Source organism: Cajanus cajan, chromosome 10 (genome assembly GCF_000230855.2).
Source record: "Cajanus cajan strain Asha chromosome 10, NIPB_CcT2T_4, whole genome shotgun sequence".
In the NCBI taxonomy this organism is placed as follows: domain Eukaryota; kingdom Viridiplantae; phylum Streptophyta; class Magnoliopsida; order Fabales; family Fabaceae; genus Cajanus; species Cajanus cajan.
The window spans coordinates 41,112,495-41,128,478 of record NC_138526.1 but is presented as its reverse complement, the minus strand read 5'-3'; the positions used below and the strand labels follow the sequence as shown (position 1 = coordinate 41,128,478).

At 31.2% G+C, this 15,984-nt stretch overlaps 1 protein-coding gene and 1 pseudogene across 2 annotated transcripts; one reads left to right on the top strand and one right to left on the bottom strand.

Annotated features, from left to right (window-relative positions):
• The first annotated feature begins 290 nt into the window (after positions 1-290).
• Positions 291-10,502, top strand: LOC109815106 (pentatricopeptide repeat-containing protein At4g04790, mitochondrial). 2 transcript variants are annotated; one of them, XM_020379704.3, is made up of 15 exons: positions 291-574; positions 742-789; positions 1,383-2,009; positions 2,574-2,753; positions 3,370-3,434; positions 4,016-4,123; positions 5,487-5,600; positions 6,476-6,571; positions 6,734-6,832; positions 7,885-8,004; positions 8,500-8,604; positions 9,477-9,641; positions 9,721-9,848; positions 9,939-10,017; positions 10,238-10,502. In XM_020379704.3, exons 1-15 carry the CDS (start codon positions 397-399, stop codon positions 10,409-10,411), a joined length of 2,286 nt encoding a protein of 761 aa, XP_020235293.1. In that variant the 5' UTR covers positions 291-396; the 3' UTR covers positions 10,412-10,502. The 2 variants fall into 2 exon arrangements, with proteins under 2 accessions (XP_020235293.1, XP_082921998.1); XM_083065872.1 differs by lacking the exon at positions 742-789.
• Positions 10,503-11,890: 1,388 nt separating this feature from the next.
• On the bottom strand, positions 11,891-15,765 carry LOC145952837 (protein CHLORORESPIRATORY REDUCTION 41, chloroplastic pseudogene; annotated as a pseudogene).
• Between the last annotated feature and the right edge of the window lie 219 nt (positions 15,766-15,984).

The window sequence follows — 15,984 nt, the reverse complement described above, 5'->3', positions numbered from 1 at the left end:
TTATATTAATATATTTTTTATATTATTTATATAAATGTGGTGTTATAGGCTATAGCGACTTTAGTTTTAGCCGGATTGAGTCGCTATAGACTATAGCGACTTCTTTTGAGACTCCAGCAGCTACAGCAACTCTACTAATATAACGTTCATGACTTATAATCAGACCCAAAATTGTCACGTGTCACTGGTGTCGCTATGGCTCCGTAGAAAACAATCAAAAAAATGTAATATGTTTCAAAACAACTCCATTTTAGTAAATAATTTGTAAAAATGCTCTAAAATGGTCGACTAGTCATGAAAAATTTGTGCTACAACTTTACAAGGCCATTGAAATGGTTGCGTTGTTCCATTTTTCCATAGGAAAAAAATTGCGTGAAAGTTCGAAGTTGATCATAAATGCAAGTGCGTTACTCTTACTACGTTCGATGTCTCAGCACTAGGCTCTATTCACGTTCAGCCACCAAACGCGCCACTTCCAAATCCCAATCTTCTTCTTCAACCTCTTCATTCCTTTCGGGACTCGATGGGAATAACACGCTCTCAAGCCTCAAGCTTAAGCGAGCCTCTGATTCCGGTACTTCCATTAACCCTTACCTTTCTCACTGCGTACCGAAATCGTTTCTTCGTGTTTTAGAATCGGATTCCTAATGTTAATATTCTAACTTATTGCCGGGGATGCTACATTGTTGGGCAATTTGAGTGTAAAAGTCTCTTTTTTATTTATTGGATATTTTTGTGCAGGTGATTCGTCTCATGCGGTGGTTGACCATATTTCTTCAATTTTTCGCGGTAAGTGTTTGTTAAAATGTCTACGAGAATACACGCATATATATAGGAAGGGTGTCAGCTGAGGAATGAGAGCTTGAGAGGAGTGAGTGAATAACTGTGTAATTTGAATGAATGCTTTAACTTGTAATTTTTTACTTTTATTTACAATGCTTTTGCCGAATTGTTTGTTTGGATAGACTTCTCCAAAGCACTTGGTGAATAAAATAAGAAGGAAAGTCGAAATAAGTTTTTGCATAAGCTAAAACTACTTTATGCACAAGTTATAAAAAAGATTTTGGAGAAGTAGATATGAGAGAATTTTTGCGAATTGGAGAAATTCATTTCATTTTTCTTTTTCTTTTTCTCTCCTAGAAGTGTTTTTGAAGAAGGTTACCTAAACCAACCCTTATTCTTTTTTATTAGTGGAACCAAAATTCTCTTCTATAGTTTGCCATAAAATTATTTTCTTAGGATCACTTTCTTTTTTTTCATTCTTAGTGAACCGTGAACTACAACACCATCTCCTACGAATAAATTAGGTTTATTTTATGAGCTTGTTTTCTCTTTGTCTAAATAAAAGGTTAATTATATTGCTTTATTGTTATTGATTGCAGGTGGTAAGGCAGTCAAGAAACCTGTTTCTGAGGAAATTGATTGTGCAAAGGAGTTTGAACGAATGCCAAATCTATCATGGTTGTCAGGTGTATCCCAAAGCAAGATAATACTGCAACGGACAGATCAATCTCGTAACAAGAAGCAAAAATGTGTGTTTGACTTTAATCAAGAAAAACGTTTTCAGAAGTTAATTGAAGTCTGTGCAAAGATACTAGGACCAGAGGCTACCCTTGAGTTGTTTGGTAAAGTGGGACGAGAACCAGGTGTGAAAGGATACAATGCATTGGTAGAAATGTGTATAGATAAGGCAAGGGGAACTGATGATGAAGACATTGCAATAGAAGAACTGGGGAAGGTTTTTAACCTTTTTAAATCAATGAGGGAACAAGGTTTAGAGCTACAAGAGCAAACATATCGCCCACTTCTTTTGTATATGATTGACATGCATATGGTTGAGGAGTTTCAATTTTTCTGTATTGTTATCAAAGATGAGAATCCCAGTTCAGTTACAAGGCTGGGTTACTATGAAATGTTATTGTGGTTAAAAGTTGACAACGAAGAAAAGATTCGTGGTATTTGTAACTATATTGCAGAGAATGATGGTGAGGACATGTCTGATATACAAGGTAGGAGAATCTATTTTTTCCCACTTACATTATTTTGTGATAACATGTTTTGCTGAAGAAGATCTAGATTTGGATTTTAACTGTAACAGATGATGAAAAGTTCATCAGTGTTTTTGGATTACACAGAGACATAATTGATGTCTTCTATGACATTTTTTGGGATCATTTGAAGTGAAACTATTTATCCCATGCTGTTTGAACTGCAAGTGGCATGATCCATGTGGCTAATTGTATTTGACTGTTCAGACATGAATGCTTTATTGCTTTATGCTATCGTACTGCAATTAAAATGTTTTTCTAAATTCACACCTGTGCTCTATCAGAAACATGTTAAGAGAATATAATTTGTGCTAAATTATATTATATTTCAAGTACATTGCAGCTCACTATTAGAAGTTCCCTAACCAAGCATGCCTGTTTCAAAATCAGTGCAACTGCTATCTAATAAGGGAACATGACTATTAACACGATGCTGCTTATTTTGCACTTTGATGTCCAATAATAATAGAAAATCTTGTTTTCGTGTAGCACTTTAGAAACTTACTTTGTTCAATCCACTTGCAGAAAGTTATTTATTGGCTCTTTGTGAAAGTGAAAGGACAGAGGAGATTTTGAAGATGCTGGAAATCATAGGCATAAAAAACATTTCATCTGCTGAATCTGTAGCAAAGATATTTCAGGCATTAGGAAGATTGCTATTGGAACCTGTTGCGGAGAAGTTTCTTTTAGACTTCAAAACAAGTGGTAGTTGTGATATTTATCTTCTTTCACTGTGGATGTTGTACGTAAACATGGCACTGAGTTGCATTTGGAAAAGAAAAAGAATTTGCATGTGCTATATGAGCCTTTTTATCTATCAAATTCTGCTACTCTTATACTTTATACTCCCTCTATTCTCTATTATAAGAAAAAAAAAACACATTTTTTGTTTTTAAATATAAACAAATTTCAACTATTGTTGCCTCATTTAATAATATTTCCCCTAAGATATCCCTCCTTTAATACATAACATTCAGTTGCACTATTTCTTTTTGCATTTATTACAAGGACAAATTAGAAAGAATGTTATGAAATTAGTAAAATTTAATGTAGATAACTAATTTCATTAATATATGTAAAATCAGTCTTTTTTTTTTTGCTTATAATAGAAACAGGGAGAGTATGTATTAGTTTATCTAAATTATGACTGCATGGACCTTTTTTTCTTTTTGGCTAAATGTATGTAATTAAAGACTTTTTCTAACATTCTACCTATTTGTGTGTGTAGTAATACTATGATCTACAGAGGGATTAGGCATTGCATTCCTCTATAAATTTCTCCCTTTTATATATATTTACCGAGGTTTTCTCACATTTGCAGATCATGAAGCAGATAATATTACAAACTTCATTGCTAGTTATGCAGTTAGCATTCCAAATATACCGGTAAGAAATATCTCACAGATGGTGCTGATAATTGTGAAGTCATGATACTATTAAGCACTTCTGCTAAATGCAATTTGCTTCATCCTAGAGCTATGTCTCCATTTTCACATTTTTTTTTGTTACTTCAGACTTTAGTGTGATTGATGTAGTACAACAGCCAATTTGCACGTTTCTATTAGCATACTTTAGTGACAATTTCTTAATTCTGAATTAAAGTTGAACTAAACAGAGAGGCATTTGTAGGTTATCGTCTTCAATTTACCAATGTTAATTATCAGGTACAGATAGAATTGGTATGTCTTTAAAATGTAGTCCAGCTCTATCCAAAACAATTGTTGAAACTCATACATCTGTTGTGGCTAAAACTTAAAAGCCAATGAAGTCTTGCTTCATTGTGCTCGTGCACTAACAAGTGCATAGTTGCATATGAACATTTGACCACAGTCAAGAAATTTCAATAGCTGTTTTATTGCATACATGTTTGACATGATAATTGTCAATAGTACTTGTCTGTTATAGGGGAGAAAATCTTTGTGCACGTTTCTGTTGTTTCCTCACATCTATGGTGGTTATTCTTGAAGGTTGAGGATGTCATAAAAAAATTCAAAGATTTGCACCAAAGACTAGAAGTTTCACCTTCATCCTCATCATACGAGAAGCTCATTTTACATAGCTGTGAATTTCTGAAGGTACAACCTTTATTGCATTTTAATGATTACTAACTGACTGCCAGAACCTTCTCTATATGAAAAAAATAATAACACAGAAGAAAAAGGAAAATAAGAGAACTGTCCCATATAGAAATATGACAACATTGAAAGTGCACCCATAATTTCCTCTCCCTTTTTGGAAGAACAGAATTTGAACCATTGGCAAAACTAATGTATTTTTTATTTTTTGACCCACATATTTACTTTCTCTTAATTGTTAATTATGTATTCTTATTTAATAGAAAAAACATATATTCATGCATAAAAGTAATTTCTAAGTTCCTTTTTTGCCCCCATAATGACTTTGCTGGTTCTTTCCTCCGCCGTAACTGACATGATCCTTTACTTGTGGATAAAAAACTTGAATATCATATCCAATGCCCTGTGCCCCTGTACACTGATATCCACAAATCATTAGAAGGATTACTATTCATAAAAGTAATTCAAAATAAAAAGAGATATTGTCAAACATTTGCACTATGCCCAATAGATGCCTGACCTCCTTAGTCCTTATAATCATCATTTGAAAGCTGTGTGGTATGTCACTTTACATATCACCATACTTGAAGTTTTCACCTTTAAGCTGCCATGTACCATCATCTTTATACATGATGTTGATGTCTTTATGTAATTGCTGGAGAGGCTGGTCATTTGAAATTTACTAGACTGGAGAGTGATGTTTTAATATTTCTATGGTCAATGGGGAGGTTTCTGTAACGCTTCATCTTTAACAAGACCTTGTTACCTGCAACTGATGTATAAGCAAAGAAATGATCATAGCCCTGGGCACTTTCATCAACCCTGCCTCTCATAAGCTAAACTTGACTTGTCCTAAGTTTTAAAAACAGTGAATGGAATGCCCCTATGCCTAGCTTTCTTGTCAACTGAACAGCCATTTGGTTTCCTCTTCATAAGTTAACTTCAGACCACCTGCTATATAAACAACCTGAAACCATTATGCTCTCTGCTTGCATAAATTACTTCTTAGTTTGTGTTAAGTTTCAAATGCTCTCCTTCCACCAGCTACAAAGTATCTGTCATTCCACACCCTTCTCATGAATATTGTTTTCACTTTAGACTTTAGAGACACTAACCTATAAGATGATATTTCCTTAAGTAATCATTTACTAATCTTCACATTCTAGCACTGGGAAGTCACTGACACTTAGAAGAGCAAGATTGCTGAGGTGGATAGATGACAGGAGAAATATATGTTGTCAAGAGTTAGCAATGTTCTCCAATAGTCAATATATTATATACATTTTGGGAATTGCCAATTATTTAATTAAAAGCTTGGAGTTTGCATTTAACATGATTTTTTTTTTTTGGGTTTGTGATGCAGGTGCATGTAGCGCTTGAAATTGTTGATGAAATGTGTGAAGCAGGCTTGACTTTATCAGTTGATGTGTTACACTCGATATTACAAATTTGTGACAAAACAGCTGAATACAATTTGGTATGACCAATCTTCCATACAATCACTCCTTTGTTTCTTCATTGGTCATAACTTGGGTTGCTAATGTGTTCATATCTTCTCACCACATATAATTATAAACTTTGGTCTTTATGTCTAAGCTTATGAGCTTGAAGTAGTTACTGTTCGTGTTATGTCAATGATCTTTTTCTTAAATTTAAATAAAAGGAATGATTTTATATGTTATACACCCTCAAATGAAAGCCCTTTGACCCAGAAGAAATGAAGTATAGGCCCATCATTAACTTATGCTGAAATTTAATTTGAGATTAGTTAAAATCATGGCTTATTGGTCACAAATGTCACCATGTCGAGGGATCAATTAACATAAAAGTTTAAGATATTAGGTGAAGGTCCAAGAATACTTTTGTCTTTAACTAGCTAAAAGCTCAGTAACTATAAGGAAAGAAATATATGGTTGTTTCGGCAGCATTACTTGGTTTCCTATTTCATAAGTTTTATCTTTCTTGGCTGTAATTTTCTAATAGTGAGGTTGCTTAAAATTGATTGGTTCGTGTTTGGGATGACTTTTGTCTAAGATTCGAGCCTTTCTACTGAAACACCTGCCTTTACCTTTGGGAGAAAAATGACGTAATTTTTCGTGGGGACAAGACAAGCCTAGTCAATTAGGATTACATATTTATGTTTCCTTTCAGCATTTGCATGTTTTCAATTTTTCATTATACTGTGAACATAAAGGACAAGTAATACAGAAATAATTTTATTTAAACATTTTGTAAGAGTATATGCTGAAATGGGCTCTTTGCTACTTGTTTGAAGACTTCTGTGTCATCCAGCATAGTCTACTGTTCTGCTATGTAATGTTTGTTTTCTTCTTTGTATATTCTTAATAAAAGGTTCATCGAATCTTCTCTACCATACGTCGCTACAATTTGGAATCAAACAATGAAACATTCAGATCTATGATAGACTTGTTCTTGAAGATGAAAGATGTAAGTTGCACAGATTTCATTTACATGATTGTGTTCATCAGTCTTTCTACTAGTTTTGACTGCAGTAAACATCTATTATGATAGTATCATAGTAATTTGGTTAATCACTGTGAACATTATCCTTTCATCAAGCTTTTTTTTTTTTTTGGGTTTCATATGCAGATTGAAGGTGCATATAAGATGCTTGACGATTTGGAGGAATTAAATTTGAAGCCGACAGCAAAGATGTACAATGTCATAATAGCAGAATATTTTAGAGAGGTGTTGTTTCTGGTTACCAAGGATGCCTCTGTTTTTGCTGATATAGACTTTTAACTGTTTCTTCAACGAGATTGGATTGCTTTGCTAGAACCTAAAATATGATTTCTGGCAATTTTTGCTGGCTTTGGCAGAAAGATCAAATGGACTCTGTCTGTGTCTAGATGGCTCAAAAAAAATATAGCTTGGAAAATTTTCTCAAATCCACACAAGTTAAGCAAGTAGATAGATTTATTATTGTTAGATTTAGGTTTGAAGGGGCCTAAATTATGTTATAATACCAAAATAGCATGCTACTCATGCAATACATGGAATGAATTATGCAAATTTATAAGAATATAACTTTTTAGTTGTGTAAATTTTAAATTTAGTTTAATTAAAATAAGAACCAATTATCGAAATTTATTATCATTGTAGTTTAAATTAAAGATCATGATATGGACATATAGATGAATTCTTTAAATGACATCTAATAATTAGGAGGTAAAGCTTATTAGAAAGTCTTAAGGATAAAAAAATTAATATGTTGATGGATGTATGAATTTGTCTGCAATATTTTCTTCAGGATTTAATCTGACTATTTATTTTTCAATTGGTATTTGAGAAAAAGCATGTTTGCAACATAGTTAAACCATTCAATAGTCTTAAACCATTTTGTTGTTAAACGGACCCATGACCCAAAATCAATTGACTTGCAGTTAAAATAGCGAAGACACTTGAATCCATTGCAACCACATTTTTGCAATTTATTATTGATTTCTTTGATTTAATTTAATTTTTAATTTTTGGTTGCTAAATATGGGACTGCCTGAAATGGTGAGGGTCATTCTTAGTGGTCATATTTTTCTTTCACGGCTCTTTATTTAGTTATATGGATTACAGTGTGATGCAAATCCCTGAACAAGGTCACTCCTATACTTGTAGATAGTTTTATTGTCACGATGGTTATGTAACAAATATAAAATGTTTTGACCTTTTAAGATGTATTTAAATTGACAAGTCACCTACTTTAACAATGCATTCCTTTTCTCCCCCTTTTGCTCCAAATTTTGCAGGGAAACATTAGTGACGGGGTTAGGGTTCTTGAGCACATGCAATGTGCTGATATAAAGCCTAATTCACAGACTTTCAGCTACCTGATTAGAAACTCTAAAACTGAAGAGGATATAGTGAAGGTAAGTTGAGTTTAATAGCCTCATAATAGTTTCTTACATATCTATCTGAATCAAGTATAAACTCCTGTTTTGGCTATTTTGTGATCTTTAAACCAGTTTTTCATGTACATAGGTTTTTGTTATTTATGATATTATTCCTTCTCCTGTTAAGTCAGACTTCTTTGCAAAAATTAAGAGTTATATCGACCACAGTCTCATTTCAGAAGAACCAAATACTATTCAAGAGAAATTGTGTCTTGTATTGATCTTTTCTTTTGTGTTTCTGATTCATGTTTATAAGCGCTCCAAGTTAATTTTTCAATGTTATTATGTATGGTTCCAGTAAGCATACGATTGTTCCCTTTTTGTTTATTTATACTAATGTTGTGTTGCTGCACTTTAGTATTTTTGGGTTTATATAAATATAGTTTTGATAAACTGAAGTTTGTAACTAAGATAATGCTGTCCACAGATGTTTTGAAAGCTTACGATTTTGTTTCAACATTATGCTTGTAGTATTATGAAGAACTGAAGCAATCTGGAATAGTAGCTACAAAGCAAATTTTCATGGCACTTATATATGCTTATGCTGCTTGTGGACAGTTGGAGAAAGCAAAAAAGGTATTAGGGTTTGCTTTAAAAATCTTTCATGGGTGGTGACTAGTTTTCCGGGTTTTGGCTCTGCTGATTTATCCAACATTGATTTATCATATTGCAAGATGCACTCATTTTCTTTTAGAAAATTTTTAAGGTGCCAAATGCAGTTACAAGAAAGGATTTCCCAACCTCCTTTCTATGTTATTTTTGAGGGACTTGGATCCTTGTTAAATGACTAGTCTTACTACTTCATGCTTATTCTGAAATGACCAGCCTTCTGGGAGAGTGGATTCTTTACTTTTTTAATAAAAATTTCTCTGTTTTATGTCTTTCTCTGTCCAATGTGGCAATCTGACTAGCCCAATTCCAAACCTAAATTTACATATTCCTGGGTCATTATAATATCTTCTGGCTGATCTAAAGTGCCTTTTGTAATTTGAATTGCGGATATGAGCACTGCCGTGTTACAAAAATATAACATCAACCCTTGTTGTTACTAAAAGCAGATCATAATACTAATAAAATAAGGAAAGAAATCATGAAATATAAGAAAGTATCGAAACCAATCTTTATAGATATATGGAAAATAATCCTAAGAGGTAATGTAAGATACTGTAGTCTGTAGATTATTAAAAATTGCAACATAAATATTAATTGGATATTTTAATATATTCTAAGTTTCTAACAACTGTGAATACTTCACAGAGTATATTCCCATTTTCTGTTGTTCCTTGATGCTATGATTTCAGAGGTTTCTAGGATTATATAACAATAGTAGGTTTCTTATACCAGTCTTTTTGAAAATATATAATATACACTTAGACTAGAACCATCTATTATATGCTTAAAGCTCCGAGTAACCTTGAAGGCGATCTCATTAATCCTTAATATTACAGGTAATCTTAGATCCATTGATACCACCGAACAGCTTGAATCAAATCAAGGCTGTTCTTGTCTCGGTACTTGCATCACAGAGTCAATTGTCTGAGGCTCTTGTTATTTATGAAGAAATCAAGAAAGCTGGATACAAGCTGGAGGCAAAGGATGTTATGAGTCTCATTGTAAGGTTTTGAAAATATCAGTAATTTATATAGTTTTTAACTTACAAGCTTTCATAATCAAGCCATTGGACATTCATAGGAGCACACTCATTCCGATGGAGAGTTGGATAGGTTGCTTCTGCTACTTGAGGAATTGTATGACACAGACTATTGGAATGATGCTTGCTGCAGAATCATCTTGTATTGTATTTGGAATAAGCATTTAAGGTTTGTTTTTTTCACCTTCACTTTATTGAAATTCTATGCACTAAAAATATATTCTGCAGATTAGTTTATGTTAACTGTATTCTGTATCAGTTCTGCTGTTGAGTTGTGTAATCTGCTCAAGGATAAGTTGGAAAGTGATGAGCAAGTTATGGAAGTTCTCTTTGATAAGGTTGGTTCTAGCTTCCTTTTTACTTAATTTATATAATTCAAGGATTTAAGAAACATGGATGGCTTTGTTGAGTTATTGTTATAGTCTGTGCAAGTCTGAAACTCTTTCAAACACTTGAAATATAGTGGGTTGGGGATAATATTTCAGGGTTTTCCACCTTCATTTCGATGTTTGTTTTTTAGCCCAATCTTCTTGACAACATTTTTGTCTTTGTGTATAGGTGTTTTCTCTGATTGAAGAGTCCGAGTCCAGTCATTTGCACACTTGCCTCGAGTTGCTTTCGGAAATCAAGGATAAGCTTGGCCTTTTGCCTTCCCAGAAATGTGATGATTCTCTGCTACGTGCTTGTGCTAATGCTAATGCTAATGCCACTGATTTGCATAATACTGAATGAGGCAGATAAATATTCATTTCTGCCCCCAACAGTTTTAGAAACCCCTGACAATCTTTTTAATAAGGAAATAGGCAATGTGATATTTACTCTATGATCAATGTCTTCAAAATGAAACCCCGCAACACATTTGTTCGAAGTTCAAGTGACAGCATTAACGAAATAATAATGTAACAATTAATTAAACATAAAATAATATTAAATAAATTTATATCATAATCTTAGAACTATAAAAATTAAATTAGAACTTTATTTTATTAATTCTCAACATCTAAAGTACACGTATTAGTCTAAAATAAATATAATATGATATTTTAAATTTTATAAAATATAACAATGTCATTTAAAAATATCATGTTTACATTTGGAAAAAAAATGGCACATTAATATAATATAAATCGTAAAAATTCAAATTATGATAACTATAAATTAATATAAATGATTTTTAATATACGAAAAGTATGGGGAAAAAAGTTGACAAAATAACTTATTTTAATTTATAATTGTTATTTAATGTGTTTTTATTTGTTTTAAAAATACTTTAGATAAATGTTAAAACTTTTTAAGAAAATATTTTTTTTTGAATGGTACTTGTGCAAATAGGTTCTCATCGATTTATACTTATTCTAAAATGCTTTGATTTTTATTAGACAATTAGTTATCACCCAACCTAAATAATGGTTTATAGTCAAGTTAGTGAATTCAATTCATAATTGTTGGATAATCTTTTTATTTATAGGAAAGATTACAAAACATAGGAAGGATTAAGCCTAAATTATCTTGCTTCTGCTTCAATTCTATTTCTCAACCACTGGAAATTTTATTTTATTTAGCGCAATACACACATATATATATATATATACTCTAATTAAAAATGGAAATCATTATTTTATTTTGATTATTAGTAGTGACAAATAAATCACCATTATCATCCTGTGTATAAGTGGAGATTTATTTTTGTCATTAATATGTATAAATATTACTTACTTACGATAAGTAAAAAATTAAATTTGTCGCAACATTTTCTTGTAATATTTTAAAATTTTTTAATAATAAATATTATCATAACAAAAAATAAATCTTTTGGAGTGACGCTTTTGTGATAACAGATATCCCTCTAGTAACTGAATGTCACTCAAACCACTCGACAAACAAATAATTCGGGTTTGAAGTTCAATCCAAATGTGAATAATGCATTTATGTTCTCTTTTAGGTCAGTAGAGTCAGCATAGGATTCCAGAACCTCATAAGATACTACAGAACAGCCTAACAAAACCAAAACAACTATTAGATAGGGAAAAATATGTCCCAGTATGAGTGGAATATTGACTCAAGCACATTCAGAAAATGTCCCTTCTCATTTTTGACATCTGTAAACATTTTTCTTTCTTCTTTTTCATTAATCAGAATTTGATGTAATCTCTGAGCTAAAAGAATGTGATGATTAATAAAATGTCAACGGAAGCACAATTGAACAAAACATTCAGCAGTACTACTTTCAAGTTCTTTACATTGCATCACCAATGTCACAAAAATCCCATGAAACATATGAAGAGAAATACGGATAAGTTTAAAGATACATTTACTCGTTAAATATATTAAAAAAACATAAAATTTGATGAATCTCACGTAATTTTTAATGATACTATCTCTTGATTTTATAATTTTCAATAAATTGTAACCAATAAAAATAACTGTTTTAAGAGAAATATATTAGAGAGTGTTGCATTTTTTAAGAGATGAATTCAAAAGGAATAAGCAACAAGTATGGCTTGCCTGCACCTAGCCTTGGCCTGTTCAAGCCTCTCTCCCAAAGTCTCTTCCTTAACAGCAGCCTTCACCATGGCTAAATCCATCTCCATGAGCTTCAACACTCTAAAGAGTTCAGTCACCATTCTCCCTCCACTTTGCCTTCATCTCTGAGAACCTCAGCCTCCTCTCTTGCCCTCTCAGCCACAATCTCTCCCACCTTTGCCAGAAGCTCTGTGGAACCATACTCCTTCCCCATGAGGGTCTCCAGCTTCTCAAGAAAATCAGCTATGACATGCCCTATTGACCTCTCTAAGTTGATCTCTTTGGTCCTCTTCCACCCTATCTCAAAGTTTGGTGGCTCTGGCTGTGCAAGCTCTTTGCTCTCTCTTCTCTCTCTCACTATCTCTGATCTCCTTCTCTTCTCAATGGGGAAAGACTCTGGACTGTTCACTGTGCTGAAGGAAGGATCTGGGGTGGGAAAAATCTGCCTCTGGAGTGGAGGATGTGCATCTCAGGGAAAATAAAAACTGCTTCTTCTGAATGGAAAACTGTGGATATGTGTGCAGATGAAGAATAGGAGGGTGTGAAAATGAGAACACTGTAAAAGCCATGCAGTAAAGTGAAGATAAGAGTCTTCTATTATTTGGACCATGGTTGGTTTGGTGTGTATACATGCATCGTCAAAAATATCTAGTGAGGAAGAACTCATGTTGTTATTATATATGTTCAAGGTAGAATCCTCGAGACAAAATGCTTGGAATTTACACGTAAGTTGTGTCATAATGCTAAGATGTTCCACACAAGTTTTATTGACGGAGGAGTGTAAATTTACTGGAAATTATTATATAGTTCAAAATTATTATTTTGTCTCTGATTTTACAAGACAATCTTTTTTATTTTATTATTATTATTATTTTTATTTATTTATATATATATAGAAAAGTTTAGATGAAATAGATTCGAGAGAGCATTGATCTGGTAACATCCGACATTTCAAAAATAGTGAATAAATCCTTCGATTTTATTAAGTTTTCCGTCATAAAATCATTTAATATTTTTTGCACCTATAACACATTAAAAAATTGACAAATTAAGAATGGTAAACATATTATTACTTAAATAATTATTTTTTTTCCTTTAATTATCATGTATGTAATTAAAACAATTAAAAAACAAATTTCATGTAATTATATATACCAAAAAAATTATAATGTACCAAAAAATGTCAATTTTATATTCTATTTGATTACATTAAAAAAAATAAAAAAATCGTAGGGAGACCCTATTAGTAGGATAAAATCATTTAATATCTCGGTACCCTATAATGCATTAAAAAAAATGACAAAGAATGTTAAGCATGTTTTTATTTTTGTTAAGCACCAAAACGGAATTAAAAGTGTTGTATAGAGAATAAAATAGACACTTATTAAATATACGAACTAATAGATAAAATTTATACAATTATGAAGACTAAATACATAATTAAACTACTTATATATTTATAATAATCGATATATATGGGATAAGTTCTATTGATATTATATTTTAAAGTTAGTAAAATTATATATTTAATAATTTTTTTGTATAACATATTTTTTCTAAACCAATCGTTAAAATTATATGATATTATATTAATGATTATTTATATTAAATTTTATATGATATTGACTTTTCTAATAATGAATATTTACATATTATATTTTAAATAAAGTGGTGTGACAGTTTACTAAATAATTTTAAAAACATGTAATAATTGATATATATGATCATAAGTATAATATCACACAATTTAAATTATATTTTTATCTTTTATCTTATTTTTAATATTTATTTTAGTCTTTAATTTTTTTTAAAAAAATTGATCTTTCATTTTTTTAATTTGGGTCAATTTTATCATATTCTAAAACAATATTCCATTTCGATTTCATGACACAATTTTGAATCTTTCTTAACTTATTCAAGATTAAAAACTTATACCTTACTAAATTCACTTAAAAAAACTATCGAACCTAGCTAATATACAAACAGTAGTCATAAATATAATGAAAATCATATAAAATAAGTCTAATGAAAAATCTAATAATTAAGAAATCTAATATCATATAGTTTTCTAATTGTGTTTTAATGCTTTTGATGGGTTTGTTAAATTGAAAAGAGACAAAAAATTGAGAAGCAACGTTTCCATTAGAATCCATCTTAATGAAGGCATGTTTAACAATTGGAGGTTTACACTTAGTATTTAGGGTTTAGGACAAGTTGGATCCAAAGGTCTCACATTTGATAGGACCAATCATACTTGTTGTCGGATTAGCAAGTGTACTAAATTACATGTATTTCAAAATAAGATTATTTCTCAAAGAACTTGTGCAATATATGACCATTATAACTTAACACACTATACTATAATTCAAAAAAATGAAAATATAGCTTGTTTGAAGTTGGTTTTAATTAAATAAACTTAAACATAATATAGTAAAGCGTTAGAAATAAAACTTGTCTTTTAGAATTTTTATCAAACACTTAGCAATAATAATATGAGATATCAAACATAGATAATCATTGAGATTGAATTTCACTAGTTCATCATCATGTATTAGTTTGTAAAAGATTTTCCTCTATATTTTATCTCATTCATTATCATTACCATAGAAAATCTTTAAACCATGATCTTTTAGAAGTTTAGAACCATATATTTCACTCAAATCACCAATTCTTTGGTTAAAGTGGTTTAAATACAATTAATATAAAAGGTAATTAATAAATGACCATTGAAACTCATGTTCATTCCTAAACATAACTTTCAATGGTGTTTTAACTCATATATATCTTAAGAGACAGTTTTCAACAACAACCCAAGCTAATAAATCAACTCAAGATGAAATAAATCAAGAAAATATTAAGAGAAGAGTAAAACACTAATAGATGAATGAAACAAATTAATGAAGCAAATGTTAATATATGAGGTTTGACTAGTTACATCTAATTTTAATGAGAGAGAGTTTAGTTATAGATACTTTTTGGAACTACACAAAATGGTGAAGAAATGATGAAGATGGTGAAATGGAACTCCAAGAGTCTTCAAGAGTGTATTATCTAACAAAATTGCTAAGATTTGCACACTTATAGTTAAGTAAATCATACAATTATCGATACTCAACACAATTACAAAAGGATAAGAACTATAACTCTATAAGGTTATGTGTTTAGCGACACAATGACTTGCTTATTAGACTTTGTTCTTATGCGCTTAACGCAACCAAGTGCATGCTCGATGTTGAAACCCAAAACACTACACTTAGAACCTTTCATTGTTTGCACACAACACCACTTCATGACACTTGGCACATGACGAAAAACAACGAATTTTGAACCTAGACCTATAACTTGAAGTGTGCCATCCCACGACTTCTCATATGTCCAAAACACATTCCATGTCTCAAAATTGTTCATTTTATATTCTTAAACCTTAAATTTACTATAGACACCACTTTAACATCTTCAATTACTAGAATCTCTTGCAAAATTAATATCTATGAATAATAATATGAAAATATAAAGTAGAAGAAAAGAACAATCAACCATGACAGAGTAAGGACTAAGGAATAAGATAAGACAAGGAAAATGCACCAACCGGAAATACTTTAGGGTTCCTCTTCTCTCCTCCTTTGTACTTTCTCTTCTTCTCTCTTTATTTCTTCATGCTCAAATCATACATGTGCATATGTTTATATAACTTTAGTCATTTTTGTGCTTTTACAATCTATGTGAGGCTTAATGTCATGATAATACTCTTGTTGAATAAGGTCTAAATGAAAAATACATCA

Bases quoted from the DNA above. Each gene is read 5' to 3' on its own strand.
- LOC109815106 (XM_020379704.3), top strand. From the start codon at position 397: ATGCAAGTGCGTTACTCTTACTACGTTCGATGTCTCAGCACTAGGCTC. The intron at 4,124-5,486 runs GTACAACCTTTA...TTTGTGATGCAG, and splicing joins ATAGCTGTGAATTTCTGAAG to GTGCATGTAGCGCTTGAAAT. The intron at 8,605-9,476 runs GTATTAGGGTTT...TTAATATTACAG, and splicing joins AGTTGGAGAAAGCAAAAAAG to GTAATCTTAGATCCATTGAT.